The sequence below is a fragment of the Gamsiella multidivaricata genome (genome assembly GCF_025024155.1).
Source record: "Gamsiella multidivaricata strain RSA 2152 chromosome Unknown BC939scaffold_45, whole genome shotgun sequence".
NCBI lineage: Eukaryota > Fungi > Mortierellomycota > Mortierellomycetes > Mortierellales > Mortierellaceae > Gamsiella > Gamsiella multidivaricata.
Window position 1 is genome coordinate 26389 of NW_026251753.1, and position 17237 is coordinate 43625.

Consider the following 17237-nt stretch of genomic DNA (forward strand, 5'->3'; position numbering starts at 1 on the left):
AAACGGAGCATGGCATCGACTTTACATATACTAGCCTTGAGCGTTTTTTCATAAAGCGTGTTTTCAGAGTCGCTATTGCCGGTCATCAATTTCAAATGACACCCAAACGTTACCGAGGCATGGCCAACCTCTGTCTATCATGGACCTTAAGAAAAGACAAGGTACTCGTTTATGCTTCTGTTTTAGATCGTGGCCGACGCAGGCAGGAGGAGCGACGCGAGGAGAAGATGGACTAACAAATTGCGAACGAGTTGGCCGTAAATTGGGACGAGGCCTTGGATGCTGCGAAAGATGGCTTCGGCGACTACGATATACAAGTTGCCAAAGCCATGTCCTTGTCTGGAGCCCATGCTATTTCACCGGACAAGTTATCCATGAGGACTTCAAGAAAACGCCCCTGCCTTGATTCCTCTTTCCGAAACTCTGTCCAACAATCTGGAAAAAGAGGAAGAGCCAATAGCCTCGGAGACCTTGAAGATGGTTGAGAGGCTGCAGAAAAAGGTCGAGCTATTGCAGAACCAGTTCAGAGAATTGCGAAAGGTCGCGCCTCCCAGCAATACAGTTCGTTTCAATCAAACAGCATAAACAGTCTTCAGGGAAAAGGGTGTCTGTAGAGGAGCGTGGAGCAGTACTTTATTGCTACGAGCTTTGCAAAGGAGGAAAAAAGTACGCGAGACTTGTTACGACATCGGATCCTTTTCTATGAACGGCCTTTTACATGGGATTCTCACTCAATGCCGTCAAGAATATCGTGTTGAGAAAGGATAACGGAGACGTTCGAGACAAACATTCACGCTACAACCACACTCTATCGTTTGGTCCAGACCTTTGACGAACCGCAACGGAAATGAACACCAAGGGACAAGCTGTTAACCTTAGTCTTTTTTTTAACCGTATCAAGGTGCTATTCGCGGATCAATTCAAGGTTCCAAGCAAGGAAGCGACTCGCTTGTCGATGAAGAAAATGGGTTTCCATTATCAGGATGTCGGGAACACTAGGGATTAGGGATTTTGTCGAGAAACGAGGATATCAAGGCCAAGAGGCGGCACTACCTTCAAAAACGATGGCCCGACAAGTTTAAGGACGCCGTATTTGTGTATTTGGACGAATCATACTGTAACCAGAACCATAGAGGATGGCTATTTTGAGCGATCCATCCCTTTGTTGGTCTGTCTCGGTTTAGAAGGTAATACGACGGAGGCAGAAGACGCGCCAGACTGATTGTTCCGCAGGGTGTTCATGAATAAAAGATTTGACGCGAGCTAGCCTCAATCATAGACGGAGATAGGTCAGACTATCAATCTTATCATGCCATGCAAGTCCAAGCCCAACAAGCCCAACAAGACCAGTTCGCTCAACTCGCGCTTTTTTTTTCAAAGCTACTCCCCATCCTAGGTCCGTCAGCACCACTATCACCGCCATTCAGCAAGCACAGGAGTCATCTTCAAGCCCTTGACATCCGAGAACGATCCCGCGGGGGGCCTCCAAATGAAGAGGGGATATGGTAATATGAAGGAAATATGCTGTTTCAGTGTTCTCGTATTTCATATACTAGATTCAATAAAACCGTTTTCGCTTTTGGCTCTAGGTTTGATCAAATTTGGTGGCAAACCCTTTATTTTATTTTTTGAATGGCGTTTGAACTTTATTTTGAATGCGTCTTTTTTTTCTTTTCCGGTGCCAGGATATAGGCGCCTCTTCCTGTCCAGAACTTTTCAGCAATAATGTCGATATGATCAATGACCACACCCTTCTTCATCCTCTTAAGGATTGGCCTCGGTACTTTTTCTGCTGGACCATTCTTACTCTCGGTGTCTGTGTTAACTTCACTGTCCTTCATATCGCCGCCATCATCGTCGACCTGACTCTGCCTCTTCTTATCGTTCCCAGCGTTATCCTGGTTCTCACTACTTATTGCTAATACCTCATCAGCGGTTGAAGTCGAGGCGGATTGTTCAGGAGGTACCAGGGCTAATGTTGATGTTGATGTTGATGCTGTTGACGTTATTGATGCTACTGATGATGATGATGGTATTGCTTCTGCAGATGTTGATCCTGGTAGTGTCTCTGGTATAGTAGGGATGATGGTATCCTTGTCCAGATTCTTTGGCACATCCTCCCGTAAGAGCACACTGCCCTTGCGGAAAATAGCTGGTAATTTGCTATAGTTGGTATTAAATTCCGTGAACAGCATTTCGTTCTTGTCCTTCGAGTCCGTTCCCTATGGAATGGGAAAGTCGGAAAAGATGTATAAAGACGTGAGTGTGTGTGTGTATGTGTGTTAGATTGACATGAGATACGATGCAGCAATGACGCATTTGCGGTGCACAGATCCCACTTCAAACGGGTCTGCTGAACTTACAGAGAGCCTGATCTCTGCAGCCTTAGGTGTCAGACCTCCTTTCTCAACTAGGGCCCAAAATGAGGTATTGAAGAGGTTGTTGATATGTGTGTCTGCTTGACGCCAAGCAAAGTAATCCTTGACCTCGACCTCGGATGGGTACAACACTGCACGTCCGTCGAACACTGGCGGATAGAGAGGTCGTTTCGAATCCACAAAGTAATCGTTCCAGTAATAGACATAAGCTGAGGTGAAGAGCGACACGACTGTGGAGACGATCTTGGACTCTCGCCTTTGATAGAGATCAGTGGATTTGCGAAAGAGAAACGAGAACTCGTCGGATTCGCCAAATGCCAGGAGAATATCGTCGAGCTCGTGCATGACAGATCGAGCGGCATGGTTCATAAGATTGAGGGCCCAGATGTCGTTGGGCTTTGTGAACTCGTGTGCAGCAGAGAACCTTTGGGACCCAAAAAAACAACAACAAAAAGAAAAAAAAAAAAAAAAAAAAAAAAAAAAAAAAAGATCAGTAAACAAACACTGGGACAGATTCAGAATGAACGAATGAATAAAGAGTAGAAAAAGATCTATGGCGGACGTTACTTGTGAAAGCCCTTGCCGTCGACACGGACGAGGATGTAGACGTTCCTGAGCAGCCTGTCGTCTGTCTCGAACTCCTTGACGTACTCGTACTTTGACTTGGCCATGATGTTCTGTTTGGGCGGAATGTGGAGTTGACTGCACACAGCCAGGCCGTCCAAGGGGAAGGGCATAGGAGCACCAGTGACGTAGATGTTCCTGCTTTTGGTTTGGTTCCTGAGAATGACAGGACAGCGCTCTCGGTATGACGCTGTATTTTACGCACTTCACGCGTAACACTCAGGGACAGGAGTGCGGGACAAGTGCTGGGCACGAGCGCTAGTAGTCCTAGTAGTCCTAGGCGTACCTGTGTCTGATATGCATAACAGGGCGCTACACGCCCTCCCCTCTTCCTCCCCCCCTTTGTCTTTTGTCAACTGACGGGCATGATGTACCTCTGCCCCTTTTTTTGTTGTGCATGCACTGGGATTGGAAGGGACGACGCTCCTTTCGTGGCGTCGCCGGGGGGTGAGTGACCTTCGCACTCCACCCCGCAAGTCCTCGCCGGGCGAGCAGGGTCTCCTCACCCATTCCCGCTGGCGATGGGCCCTCGCTCCTTCTCTTTTGTTTCTTCACCTCCCAACCGCTCTCTTCTTCGCCCTCCACACCCGCCTTGCCTCTCGTACTTTATCACTATACCATTACTGACTGCAGCAGATCCGTCCCTGTCGTACCCACTCTCGAAGGAAAAGCACACTACTACCGATCTCCCCACCAACACCTTTTCATACTAATATCAACATCAGTCCTCCCCCCTCGATCCTCCTTCCCGTCCTCTCTCCCACCTTACCGACTGCACGCTCACATCTTCCACCCACACAATTGCACGCACACACAGCGCTTCCTCCAGCATGAGCCAAACCACTATGGCCTACTACCCAGACCACAACGAATACGAAGAGCTTCACGTCGACGAAGACGAAGACGAAGAGTACCAGGAAGACCTTTTCCTGCAACAACACTATGGCTGTCCACCGCTTGGTGGTCTTGACCTCGTCCACGATGAGGACTCTGAGGACGACGATATGTATACCAATCACTATCGTCGCAACTACCAACACAGCTATCATGATGATGATCAGGACGAAATCCTCGAGGTCGAGGAGGAGGACGAATATAACGAGGTTGATATGGATCAGCACAATATCCAGCTCTTGAGCGGTTCGCTGTCCGTGCGAAGCCCATTCTTGGACGCCATTCGCGAAGAGGAAGATGAAGAGCCCGTCTTTGCCAAACCATCGAGCTACCCAACCCTGGGAACCGGAAAACATCTGCATCGTCTAAGTTCCAGCGGCATAGACGGGCTCGGCACGTGGGGAAGCAGAAGCTCACTGAGTATGGCGTTGGCAGAGAAACAACTTCAACAGAAACAACAACAGCAGCAACAACAACAACACCAAGGAGGAGAATTTGCTGACCAGCAGCAGGCCAACTTTAATAACACGAACCAAAGCGACGGCAGCAAGCCTCGAGGACCAAGACCTCCACTCCTGTTAGGAAGACCTCGGTCCAATAGCTCGTTGACATCGACGCGTCTGACTACAGGTTTCGATATGCCTGGCGCCGCTACGACAACAGACGAACATGTTGATGCGGACAAGACAGCACTTAGGGAGACACAGATGTCTCCAGAAAATCCAATCCAAGACTTGGAAGTGAAGCGCGTCCTCGAGGGCGCTGCAGCTTTGGCCTCTGCTACTTCCTCTTCTCCCATTGCATCAGGTCCAGATAGCTCCAATTCCGCGGACTCCACACCTCTTCCGTCATCGGTCCATGCCAACGGCAATGTGATCTCGCTATCGAAATCTGCCGCTGGGCGAGGAACATCAACACCTTCTGGCGAAGGAGAACCTACAGTAGCGTTTGGACAAGACACACAAAAGTCAATCGACGACTTTTTCGGCATGGTCAAGTCGGATCTGGACAAGCGTATCCAAGAAGCCATTCAAGAGGTCGAGCAAAAGTTCCTGCACCGCGTTCAGAAACTAGAGGAACATACCGCCGCCTTGACAGGTGCAGCTCCAGATAGTTCATCCGACGCAATACTGGGAACGCGCAGGTCTGGGTCGCTAATGGACGCCTTAACACGGCCTCTGCCTCCGGATCAAAACCCTGGTGGGTCGATAGCCTTGCGAAAAGAGATTCTGTCTCATGTTACAGAGAAGGTTGGAGATCTGGATCTACGGGTGAATCAAATGGAGGTCTTGGTATCGTACAAGCTTGTGGATATCGAATCCAAGGTAATGAGGATGCATTCATACGAAATACAAAAAAAAAAAGGAGCGGATTGAATCTACTGCGCTATCATTGTTTGCTAAGGAAGGCAAGTACGGTTTATCCCTCTGACTACAGGTACAAGACCTCCACGGCGCACACAATTCGATCGCACAAAAGGTTCATCAGGTGGCCAAGTCGCACAAGTCCAATATGCAGGGTGTTCGTGCAGGGGACGGTGTCGGCCAGAATACCATCACCGCAGAAGAAGAGCGTGTCGCGAAAGCGATGAAACCTTACCGTGACATTGATGCGCAGGGCCGTGGTGCCGAGGCCTATCTTGAGCCCATCATCGATGATGACGGCGATAACAATGCCAAGGCGGTTGTCAGCATCCGAGGCACCAGCGGGCGAGGTGGCGAAAAGTCGACAGAGCTCGTTGATGCATCTTCCGCTATTGTCGACCTGCGACATGAGCTCCAGGCCTTGGGTATGCGGTACCAGGAACTGAACGATGGACTGCTGACGGATCTGATGGGCCAGATGCGCGACGCAAAGCTGATGCTCTTTCAGACTGTAGACGAGGTCGATGGGCGGATCAGTAAGAGGGTTGACAGGATCGAGGCTGAGATGCACTCTAAGATGCTTAGTGAGATCGAGGGACGCGTTCAGGAGCGTGTTCGGGCAATGGAACAAACATCTACCAGACTGGAGAAGTGCTTCGACAAGATGGAGGGTAGACTTGGGGCACTAGAAACTGTGTTGGCATCCCGACGACCAAGACCTGAGAGCATGTATCAATTGCTCCAGCAGCAGCTCCAGCAACAGCAGCAGCAGCAGGATGAAGACAATGGCGCCGCCACCTATCACGCTGGCACGTTTGCAGGGTTCTCGTCAAGCCCTTCAAGTGGCCATCGCTCCGTCACCTCCGTGCTGTTTTCAGGAGCAGATGGGACACAATACACTCCACCGCGTCGCCGCACATTGGCTGAGAACGGCATCTATCCAGACAACTCTCAATCGACTATAGTCAATGGCAAGGATGAGCGACGAGACAGTTCCAGCAACATGGCGCTGACTTCAAGTCCACTCGAAGGGTTCGTCAGCCCAACCCATACGAAACCAGTGTGGTCGCCCGTCAGCGGCGTCTCGACGAATACCGCTACTTCCCCGTCCCCAAATTCACCATACAGTACCAGTTTACCCACAGTGGCGTCTCCACTGGAACGCGGAACCGTGATTGGAGGCCGCATGGGTACCATCCATCCCGAGTACATTCCTAAGACGACGTATGTCCCCAGAACAACATCACCGACCAAAGACAAGTCTCAGCATAGCGCGCCCTCAACACCAACTAAGGATAGGTTTCAGAATAGTTTACCAACGACACCAATCAAGGAGCGATTCCAGAGCATCATGGCGGCTGTATCACAGGGACAGGGATCGGCATCGGCACCAGCAGCAGATCAAGGAGTACTGGATCAGACATCGAGATTGCGCAGGGTATCGCTCTCAAGTTTTGATGGTAACAGTTTATCGGCGTTGAAGCCAGTAAGACCGAGCACTCCTACGACAACAACAGCAACAACAACAGCAACAGCAACAGCAACAGCAACAGCAACAGCAACAGCAACAGCAACAGCAACAGCAACAGCAACAGCAACATCAACATCAACATCAACATCAACATCAACAGCAACAGCAGCACCGGGTTTACAGCCTTCTACCACATCTGTTGTCACCACCACAACAACGACAGCTATAAATGCAACGCATCGCAGTGGTGGCAACGGTAGCAAGGCTAGCAGCAGCAATGCCAACCTCAAGTCCGTGTCGTCGACCTCATCGCTACTGAGTTCAAAACTGGATGGCACATATGTCAGCAGCAATAACAAAAACAATAGCAACAGCGTGAAGAGCAATAGTAGCGACAGCAGCACGACAAAGATAGTGCAGCGGGCGATGACATTTGATATGCTGAACTCGCAAGGAACGACGGCGACGATGACGGTGATCAAGACAGTGAAGTCTCCGGTCCAGGGCCCGTCGTCGTACAGAGATCTGCTGCATTTCTGGAAGGCAGGAGGCAGCGGTGTAGGCAATACCAGCAGCCAGAGTGCAGCGGTTTGAGCGCGATTTGAGTTTTGTAATGATATACGACATAATACATGTACATGAGATGAATAAAAGAAATGATATGGTATGATCCGACATGTACGCGCTATCTGAGCTTATTGGTTTCAGGTGCATGTAATTGCGTGGCGTCCAGACCCCTCTCCCCCACACATGCACATGTCATTAGACTATACAACCATGCATGCAGGCTGCGCCAATACACGGTTTCGATTTCAGTCTTCTATTAATTGTGCATAGGCGCACAAACGCAAACATACGAGAGCGGACGACGGTTGTCTCAATGTACCCCCGTAGCCCACCTTATTAGTCTAGTCTAACAAAAAAAGGTGGGTCCCAGTCAGAGATCTGAGCTGTTGGAAGATTTCCATGTAAAATTTTTATTTTTTGCATGGAAATCTTCCAGCCAGCTCAGGTGTCTGCTCTTATCCTCCATCTCGAATCACCCATTCTTTCTCCATTCCCCCTTCTTCATCACCGCCCTATTCCTTTCCTTTCCCATTGCACATCGCACCATTCGACCATCTCCTTCCCCATATTGACCAGTACACAGAGACGGGGTTCTTCTCTCTGTCTCTCTCCTCCTTGAGTGCGTCAGTCTGTGACCTGAGCGGTGTCCAGCCGCACTCCACTGGCTTCATTCCCAACCTCCCCCAACACCCGCTCAATCAGTCTTCACCTCCACCTTCCTCTTGATCATGGACCCTTTAGACACATCCCACCGTTTAGCCCCCGGGCCCGCGGATTCGGTGTCGCTCTTCATCTCCCTCGCATGCATCTCCGTCATGTCCCTCCTTTTTGGGCGCAAGACCGCCGCCACCAAACTCAGTTCGATTAACTATGCGCGCGGCCTGGTCGTCGGGCTCTATCTGGTCTCCTGGCTTTTCTCCCTCGTGGCCGCCATGCTCGTCCAGACCAACGACTTCAACAAACTTTCCTGCGACCTATCCATTTTCATGTGCATCCTTCTCTATGCTCTATCCAAAGTCCTCATCTACTTATTCCTCATCGAACGGGTCCACATCGTCACCGCCGTCGGAATTACTCGCTGGAACTGCCCCATGTTCAAATTCAATATGCTCCTGCTCCTGCCCTACAGCGGCATCTTCGTCCTCGCTATCATCTACCGCATCGCCAATATGGGTCCCGACGGCATCTGCAGGATCGGACTCGCCCGACCCGCGGGCGTGCCCTTGATCATCTACGATATCTTCATCATCAGTTGGTTGACCGCTCTTTTTCTAAGGGCACTTCTCTCCTCGACATCGATGCTTCAGGGTCCAACAAAGAGCAGGTTGCGAGAGGTGGCCCGCAGGACATTGATGGGATCCATCTGGGCTTTGATTCTCTCAGGTGCCAACATCGCCGCCTTGGTCTACTTCAACGGATACGAGCGCGGATTGACCTGTATGGCATCATGTACCGTGGACGTGACCCTAAACGCCATCACCATCCACTGGGTCACCTCGCGTGCATCCAATTCGAGAAACGATGCGGCGTTTACGTCGCGCGATGCCGAGTTTGCGATGCAAGGGATAGACAAGCATATTGGACCGGTTGAATCACACATCTCTGTATCAATCGAGTCATACGTCGAAGAGTACCGTCAGATGAACATAGCAGGGAGGCGTACGAGCGAGCGGTATCAATAAGCAACATCCATAAGTGATAGTAGAACCCATCCAAAAAGTAGTTGTACCATTTTTCATTATACCTCCATCCTTTATTATTAGCAAGTAATATATACCCATCAAGCATTATTCGCTGTCGAGTCGGTTCCATCTGTAGACGTAGACAGAGTCGATTCCGAGTTGTTGGCGGCATTCTTTTGAGCGGCCAATTGCCATGCGGGGATCGACGCCTTCGTGTTCAAAAAGTTCATTGCAGCATCATCCGATTTCACTGTCGAGGCCGTCATGTTCTGAGACGAAAACGAGGCGGCAGCGCTCCAGGGTGCAGGTGATCCGCTGGATGTTGAGGGCCCAGCGCTACCGGGAGGACCTGTGCGACGGCTCAGCAACAAACTCTTGAGCGACTTGATCTCCGTCTGTAGGTCGTTTAATGTTGTTGACTGGGACTCCTTATTCTTTTCCATCAGCTAATGAGATGTAAAGTAATAAGATGTTTTAAGATGTTAGCATTGAACCGTCGCTCACAAAAATAAAATAAAAATAATCATAAAGTATGTTCACCCGTCTCTACCTTGGGGATCATATCCTTGATGTTTTCGATATCTGTCTTGAGCCCTGCGAGTTCCTGTTCCCGTTTGTTGTCATTACTCTTCATACCGTCCAACACGCCCGTCATGCCCTCGAGCGACTCCTTCACGTGGGCCGTCTGATCCTCGACATTCTTGGCCACGACTGTGGTTGACTCCTTGACCTCGGCCAGACTCTTCTCGATCTCCTCAAACTGCTCATCCAGTTTCTTCTTGTCCAACGCCAGATCCTCCTGTGAAGGCCATTGCAACTTTGGACCAACAAATTTCTACAGTTCAGAAGGTCGAGAGCATAAATGAATAGACTAGGTCGTTAGCCTGGATGCGATAACACGGAACAGTTTCTTTTCCATTTGCTAAAAAAAAAAAAAAAAAAAAAAGGTGCGGCCTCTTCAATACCTTTGTGATCTGCCACATGCCATAGCTGAATCCTCCTGCCACAACTGCCGCAATAAACATATCCTTCCAATCGTATTTCGGAGGCAACAGCGGTGGAGCCATCATAACCTGACCGGGACCTTGGTGAGGAACCATCATTTGCTGGACTGGTACTGCTGTCACTGCGGATGCACCTGCTCCTGCTCCTGCTCCTGCTCCTGCTACGCCTTCTGATGACGACGCCGTTCCGTTCGCTCTCGCCATCGCTACCTCAATCTCTTGCGAGGTCAAGCCCTTGGACTCCAGAAACGCAACCCGCTTGCCCAGTGGTGACGACTGCACCTTGGGGTCCTGAAGGAACTTGACAGCTGAGGCTATAATATCTTCTCGCACTGCAGACATGACTTGATTTGAAAATAGTTAAGAGAAAAAGATGGAATGAAGAGGAGTGAGAAAGAAAGTGCGATGCGAGAGGAGGAAAAAAAAGAGGACAGTGCGGAGTCAAAAGAAAGCTCCTTGGCGGGGAATTGAACCCCGGTCTTCCGCGTGACAGGCGGAGATACTCACCACTATACTACCAGGGAGTAAGCTCTTGCGGATGATACTTCGATCTATAACTATATATATTCTATATACAGCTACTCGTCCCTATTTGCACGCATTCCCTATTTGCATGGTCGCCCCATAAATGCATGTCGCTCCCTACCTGCACGCCTGTCCCATCTATCCTCTCGGCTTCTTTTGCATTATTTTTATTCAAGCTGCGCTCAAACCTAACAGGCTCCCTGACGCTTCTCTCTCATATTTACGCTCTCCATCTCATACCTACCGTCTTCACGCTCTCCATCTACATCTACGATGGCACTTGAGGATTAGTCGGCGCGCTGTCGATTCGGTCTCGCTCCTGCATTTAAACGCGACAAAGATTATGAATAATAAATCGGTTACGAAGACCCAGAGAAAAGACATAGTACCTTCGCGATTTGACCGTTGACTGCTTAATCTGTTCCCCTTTGCCCCGTATTCCCTCGTTATTGCAAACGAATTACGATTGACGAATGGCACTGAAATATATTAAAGTTAATCAGGTATATCAGGGTCCAAGAAGTAAATAAGAAAGAGATGTCGGGCCACACACCTGGTACAGTCCCCTACCTCAATAATCGATCGAGCCACCATCCACCTCCAGCACCTTTCGGATTCCAGAGTTCATGGTAGTGACCAAGGCTCGTATCTCTTCTGGTGTAATGGAGTCCCATATTTCCTTGATCATCTCCATCATCTCTTGCTTGCCAGTGGACTTTTTGGGCAGCTTGTTAAGGCGCCTCCTGATGATCCACCAGATGTTTTCAATGGGATTCAAATCAGAAGGGTTAGGTAGCCATGCCATCTTTTTCATACCATTCTCCTCTCGCCATTTTCGCGCCGTCTTGGTGGATAGGAGAGTTATCCTCTATCAATGTCATGTCTCCTATTTCGGCCATGAACCTCTTGAGTTCGGCTTCGTAAGCGGTATTTATAAAGCCTTGACCTTTGTTGTTGTCACCGTCGATGAAAACAAGCCTTGGTTTTCGGTCTCCACAAATCGCGCCCCATATCTTAACCTTGGACCTTCCACTTCTCAGCAAAGGAGTGATGTTTTCAGGCAGATATTTCTCCTCTGCCGTACGCCAGATGAGGATCTTTCCGAAGTTCTTCCCTATTTCGAAGCAAGTCTTGTCAGTCCAAACGATATTTTTCCACTTGCCATAATCCCAACCTTGCTTCTCGAGCGCAAAGTCTTTTCGCGCGGCTACGTGCCTGGGTTACAAGTGAGGCGCAACGCGGCAAAAGATCTTGTTCGCATGCAGCATTCGTCGAATGGTGGACTGGCTGACAATCTTGGGGCATAGAGCGATTATTTCTTGCATGATACATCGGTTGTTCTCTTTCCGATGGAATAGGCTTCCGTCCCGGCGATTTCTTCGGGGCAATCGCGCCTTCGGTCTCCTATTTCTTTATGACGCTGCCGATCGTGATCAGAGCCAGTTTGTGGTGTTTGGCGATCCTTGCTCGGCTTACTCCGGATTCGTGGGCCCCGATAATGCGACCTTTGGTTTCGATAGAGAGATGCTTGGGCATGGTGAAGAGGAATATGAGTGACGAGAATGTGAGGGTTGAAGTAGGATGTATGAGGAAGACTGCGGAAGAGTGATGAAAAAGACAAAGTCGTTGCAGTCCCGATGATGTTGCGTTTTCGTTTTTGGGAGGGGACTGTACAACGGTTTATTCGAGGATAACGTCATAGTCATAAGAATGCTTCGCCCAGTTTCTTGATCATTCCAGCACTAGTTCGCTTAGCCATATCCTTGGTATATAATAGTTCTTCGAACGTAGGATTAGATAGGAATCAGTCATCGAATAAACCACTCTTTTACCCTAGACTCTCTTGGCCCAAACTCCCTTGATACCTAGGTCTTTATGACCTAGGTCCCCAACGACCCTAGATCCCCCAGACGTTCGAAACGTTTGCAAAGAAGCAGTGTACAGATGCAACGAAGAATGAAGGCACAAAGAGAATGAGAATAGAATGAGAGCCAGAGTTTTAGATTCTCAATCGACAGCGAGGCTTTGTTACGGAAATGAGTAAATGATAGCAGGATGCCTTTTTACTGGGCAAAATGCTGGTGTTCTTAGCATACCAGATGCAGAAAGCAAAAATGAGACTTCTTTTGCCTTTGGCTGCAGTATCCTCATTCACTCATTCGATAGACAGTCAATCAATAAAGATACATCATATGTCGAGCGTGTACAAAGTGCTCAATGGAAGAGAAGGAAGATTGATTACAGGAGAGGTTTTAGCTATGACAACGTGAGGACAGGATGTCAAGGTCGTTCAGCATAGACCTCAGCGCTGATCCATACTTGAAATCATGTGTGCTACATTGTTTGCCCTTCGCTCCTGGGTAAAATGCCATGCATATATAACCCCCTCCCCCCAACACAGCAGTGAACAGGTCTCTGTGTGTTGCTGGTAATGTATTTAATTATTTTGGTATAGACAGCATTGCCTGGAGCACAAATATACATCTAAGGGAATATTGGCAGCCAGTTATTTAGGTGTGTGATAAATAACGACTCTGATTAGATTCTGATGGCCTTTAACGTGAGTGAATACTAGGAACCAACCCATGCGCACATGTCTTATGTCCAGTTAGATGCAGTACAAGTGGCACATTTAATTTAACTTGGTCATTGAACTTGGTGCCATGGAGTTTGTTTCCATGTCGATTCTTGGAGCATCAGAAAAAAGTTGGTCGATTCGTGCAACAGGGCTTGTCAGTAGGGGAAGACACAGGACTCCCTAGGATCGGATATCACATCCGACTTGGAAGTCGAGTATGGTATCAGGACAAGGCCATTGCTGTGTTTCTGTCAAAGTAAGGGGGCTCGCAATGTTGACTCGGCGTTGGGACTTTTGGGTTGCGTTAACGAGAAATTTGCGCGCGAGTAGGGGGCTCGTAATGTTGATACGATACGACACTTTTAGTCCGATGGGGACAGTAATGATCATTGTGGACACTGAGTGCTAGAGTGATATTAACATTTTTAGCCCTGTAGTTGTCAACAAACGAGACAGCAGGTTATCCAGGACAAAGTTGTAGGTCTTCACCAATCAAGCACCAAATAATTCTCACGTCTTCCTGTTGGCATATTAGTACGTCGTCAAGCAATGGCGCTAATTCAATGAATAAAGTTTGTGCTAATGTGCTGTGCTTAACTCCTCAGGTACGAGTATCTGGTTAATCATATAGGAATCGGATCCTTCCTGTAACCCCATAGGACGCGTTATGGCGTCAATTGCTATCGAGCCTGACATCCATGGATCCTTGTCAAGACGCCTCCACAAGACTCTCAAGCCGTATAAAATCCACTCAAATTTCAGAACAGGCGGACGAGGGCACTCCGGCAGTCCGAGAGGAGAAGGAGCCCAGCAGCGACCCTGAGTTCAGTGCGCAGACAAATACATTCGCATCAACAGCACCTTTTTTTGAATAAAGTATTGCTTGAGAGACCCAATCGGATTATTTTGCTGCTACTCAGATAATGATAAATTTGTACCTGAAACGGGTGACCGCATGGTTCCTACGAGCGTTAGTACCAATACCAGTGACAGGCATCACATCATCCATATCAACGCCGGTACCTCGGTTCATCGTGGAACGCTCATTGGTCGACCTATCAACCCCAGAGATGGAGGAGAAGGCACAGTCAGAGGCGTAGAAGACATACGACGGGGAGAGATAACGGCAGACGCCGAGGAGGAAAGATTCGAAGGGGTTGAGTGGTCAGTGCAGGATCTGTATAGCGTTCTAACACCCAAGTGCATGGCTCAATCTTGGAGACGCGTTTTTAACACTATAGAGCGGGTCATAACGTACATGGTCAGCCGCTTTGTGAAGGTCATTGAGGAGATCGGCAGAACAAAGATCCGGAACAGAAGATGTAAAGTCACCATCGACTGGGAACGAGAACATGGGATCGCTGCTGTGAGAAAACGCGCCCAGGGACGCAAATGTGATATAGAGCACAGACGCAGCAGCAATGATTCTATGGGATCTACCCTGAGGCAACGACAAGCACCCGATATGAAAGATCAACGACGCTGCGGATGAACGAGTGCAGCGGCACTATCCGGGACAGCTGAGACTCGATGTGATGGAGCGACTGGGAGGATATCAATTTCTTAAAATGTCAGAGGACCGTGGCTAAAGGATGACTTTCGCGCACAACAGGCCATGTAGGGAGCAGGGGCCATCGGTCCATCACTCATGCGGTCATTGATTATGAAATATAGATCCGTTGCAACATAGTCGGAGCGGGCAGCTTGCAGTTTGTTTTCCGTCTCACCTGCAGGTTTCCATCAGACCACAGTTAATAAATCCCATGCCTTTGAGGGTTCTCGTTAAAAAACCCCCTCGGCTTCCCTACAGCAACATTGTGTTTCCCTTAAAATTGCTACTTCTTATTGCGAAACGACTATGTGCTTGAAACGACGAGCATGTTATACTTCCAAAGCGGTTCTTAATACTGCTATTTTAAGTCAGACAGAGCTCGAGTGGACCCGGGGGTATTTTTTATTTTATTTTTTTGCGCTGGACGAGCGCGCAAAGTAACGATATAGCTAATACAAACCACTAGGTCCTTTTTTTTTTTTTTTTTTGGAAATGAAGACATTATAAGAACCAGGACCGCTCGAGCCCTGTTACCGCGTCCTGCTGGCCCACTAACTGCGCTTCACCGTCATCTACCTCCTCCAATTTTGAAATCACCGCTTCTGCCACCTCCCTCGCATTCTTAATACAGTCGTTTACGCTCACGCCCAAGTACCCTGCACCTGTAACAGCTAAGAGTCCGCCATATTCGCTCCTTAGCGATTGATCTAACGTCTGCATCCGCTGCAGATGTCCGACCATGTACTGAGGAATACACTCTCGATGGATATGAACTTTCACTGTGTCAGGCACCGAATCGATCTGAAGATGCCTCTTGACCGCATCCGTCGCTGTCTTCTCAAAGAATGATGTCAGTTTCTGATGACTATTCCTTGAGGCCTGCTGTGATACTACTGTTGATGATGCTGATGGCTTGCCGTTGCTATCCGCTGCTGCTGCTTGGCGGGCTAGCACGTCGTCAAACATGTGTCCTCCGATCATGGCCGTCAACTTAAGTGTTTGGTCCCGGCTCGGTCCCATATCTTGAGAAGGGATCGCACATGAATCAAAGACTATTCCAAGAAGCCCTTGATAGTTCGCAGCTGAATTCTCGGATCGGGGGATCAAGTAACCGAAGCCAGGTGATGCAAGACGAGCCTGCTTTGCGTCGTAAACAAGGTTTACGACAGCAACAGTGACCGATGGATTATGGATGAGCTCTGGATGCGATATTGGCAGGAGATCGTGAAGAGCGCGTGGAGGGAGAGCAGAGATGACCGTATTGGCATATACAGGATCTTGGTCCTTGATGGATACCTATTATCGCGAATAAAATATAAGGAGAGGAAGGGAGTAAAGGCGCGTTACATTTTGCTGTTGTGCATAGAGGCTTTCCTCAGCAACACAATTACAGAAATACTTGCCTTGACTGTTCTGTTAGTATGGTCAAAATCCAATTTCTCAACTTGGGCATCTTTGAGAATCTTGACGCGTCCACCCATCACCAAATCCTTCTCCAATGCCCTAGAGAGTTCCTCAAGGCCATCCGTGAACGAATAAATACTTGTCTTATCCACAAATTCCGTTACATCCGGCATCGTAGCAACAATCTTCTCTTTTAGCGTCTTATCCCAGGGTGTCTCAACATTTCCTCCACCCATCATCATCCCCATGACAACAGATCCGTAGTCCTTCTCGAGATGATATAACATCCCAAATGTCGACCGAACTGATAGCTTGCTCACATCTCCGGCATAAATCCCATGGACCATGGCCGAGATCAACTCGTCTGAGAACCCCCTGCCAAAGCGTCGACTCACAAAACTCTCGATGCTCTCATCTTCTTGACCACTGCCACCCTTGACAAGATCCAGAGCTGCGCGGGGGAGCTTTGGTGTGATCAGCGGGTGGGTGAGCGCACCCTCAATCGAAGAGGGCAGCATGTGCAGCTTGTTATGAGCGTAGATGTAGCGGTTCTTGGCCGCAGGCGAGGTCTTGGGAACTGGCTCTAGCTTTGAGGCGAGGTGAAGGGACTTGATCTGCACCACCGGCAATAAAAAACACACAATTGAGTTTAGCAGTAACCCAGATTGAGCTGTTCGATTGTAACGGAAGAATAAAAAAGGATATACCATTTCGAGCGTATTGAGTCCACTGATACCCTGGGGTCGTAGCGAGCGTGGTCCACGTTCGAGCAAGATAGAACCACCAGGGTGCTGAGGGTCCTTTAAGCGGTCGGATTGCATCCAGCCGCCCACGCGTTTGGAACCCTCGAGGAGTGTAATGGATACATTTTTCGGAGCTGTGCGGGCCAGGTACCAAGCGGTAGACAGACCGGAGATTCCGCCGCCAAGGACGGCAATGTGTGACAGAGGGGACATTCGTTTTATTCGAGTATAGGGTATTTGTGGGGAGGAATGCGATGGAAAGCTTGACAGAGTAGGATGGAGGAGGGAAATGTGAATGAAAGGCGAAGGAGCGATGGGAGGTGGGAGGATCAGCGGGTGAGAAGGGGCTGTAAGCGACTCGCGCTGACTGCTAAACGAATGCTCGAGTTCCTAGGAAAGGAAGGGGCCAAGCCGAAGGTGGTCTATGCATGAGGTTCTTCACCATCACTCA

At 49.1% G+C, this 17237-nt stretch overlaps 6 protein-coding genes and 1 non-coding gene across 7 annotated transcripts; 2 read left to right on the top strand and 5 right to left on the bottom strand.

Annotated features, from left to right (window-relative positions):
- Positions 1–1589: 1589 nt before the first annotated feature.
- BC939DRAFT_206927 (tRNAHis guanylyltransferase-domain-containing protein) lies at positions 1590–3154 on the bottom strand. The gene is made up of 3 exons (XM_051550663.1): positions 2946–3154; positions 2364–2802; positions 1590–2222 (listed from the first exon to the last, which is right to left on the bottom strand). The coding sequence occupies exons 1-3, from the start codon at positions 3113–3115 to the stop codon at positions 1647–1649; spliced, it is 1185 nt and encodes a 394-aa protein (XP_051410754.1). The 5' UTR covers positions 3116–3154; the 3' UTR covers positions 1590–1646.
- Positions 3155–3421: 267 nt separating this feature from the next.
- BC939DRAFT_530031 (uncharacterized protein) lies at positions 3422–7403 on the top strand. Its single transcript, XM_051561548.1, has 2 exons — positions 3422–5221; positions 5334–7403. Exons 1-2 carry the CDS (start codon positions 3833–3835, stop codon positions 7323–7325), a joined length of 3381 nt encoding a protein of 1126 aa, XP_051410755.1. The 5' UTR covers positions 3422–3832; the 3' UTR covers positions 7326–7403.
- Positions 7404–8059: 656 nt separating this feature from the next.
- Positions 8060–8812, top strand: BC939DRAFT_386725 (uncharacterized protein; the record flags this gene model as incomplete). The annotated part of the gene is made up of 1 exon (XM_051551826.1): positions 8060–8812. A coding segment is annotated over one exon (753 nt), but the record flags the coding sequence as incomplete, so codon positions are not given.
- A 266-nt stretch (positions 8813–9078) lies between these two features.
- On the bottom strand, positions 9079–10326 carry BC939DRAFT_504389 (peroxisomal membrane anchor protein conserved region-domain-containing protein; the record flags this gene model as incomplete). Its single annotated transcript, XM_051560522.1, has 3 exons — positions 9079–9426; positions 9531–9815; positions 9946–10326. 3 exons carry the CDS (start codon positions 10324–10326, stop codon positions 9079–9081), a joined length of 1014 nt encoding a protein of 337 aa, XP_051410757.1.
- Positions 10327–10436: 110 nt separating this feature from the next.
- Positions 10437–10508, bottom strand: BC939DRAFT_t123. Its single transcript has one exon. It is a non-coding gene; the product is annotated as a tRNA-Asp (tRNA).
- Positions 10509–11080: 572 nt separating this feature from the next.
- On the bottom strand, positions 11081–11359 carry BC939DRAFT_398649 (uncharacterized protein; the record flags this gene model as incomplete). The annotated part of the gene is made up of 1 exon (XM_051552432.1): positions 11081–11359. A coding segment is annotated over one exon (279 nt), but the record flags the coding sequence as incomplete, so codon positions are not given.
- Positions 11360–14982: 3623 nt separating this feature from the next.
- On the bottom strand, positions 14983–17207 carry BC939DRAFT_455721 (uncharacterized protein). The gene is made up of 3 exons (XM_051556224.1): positions 16751–17207; positions 16043–16657; positions 14983–15935 (listed from the first exon to the last, which is right to left on the bottom strand). The coding sequence occupies exons 1-3, from the start codon at positions 16997–16999 to the stop codon at positions 15141–15143; spliced, it is 1659 nt and encodes a 552-aa protein (XP_051410759.1). The 5' UTR covers positions 17000–17207; the 3' UTR covers positions 14983–15140.
- Between the last annotated feature and the right edge of the window lie 30 nt (positions 17208–17237).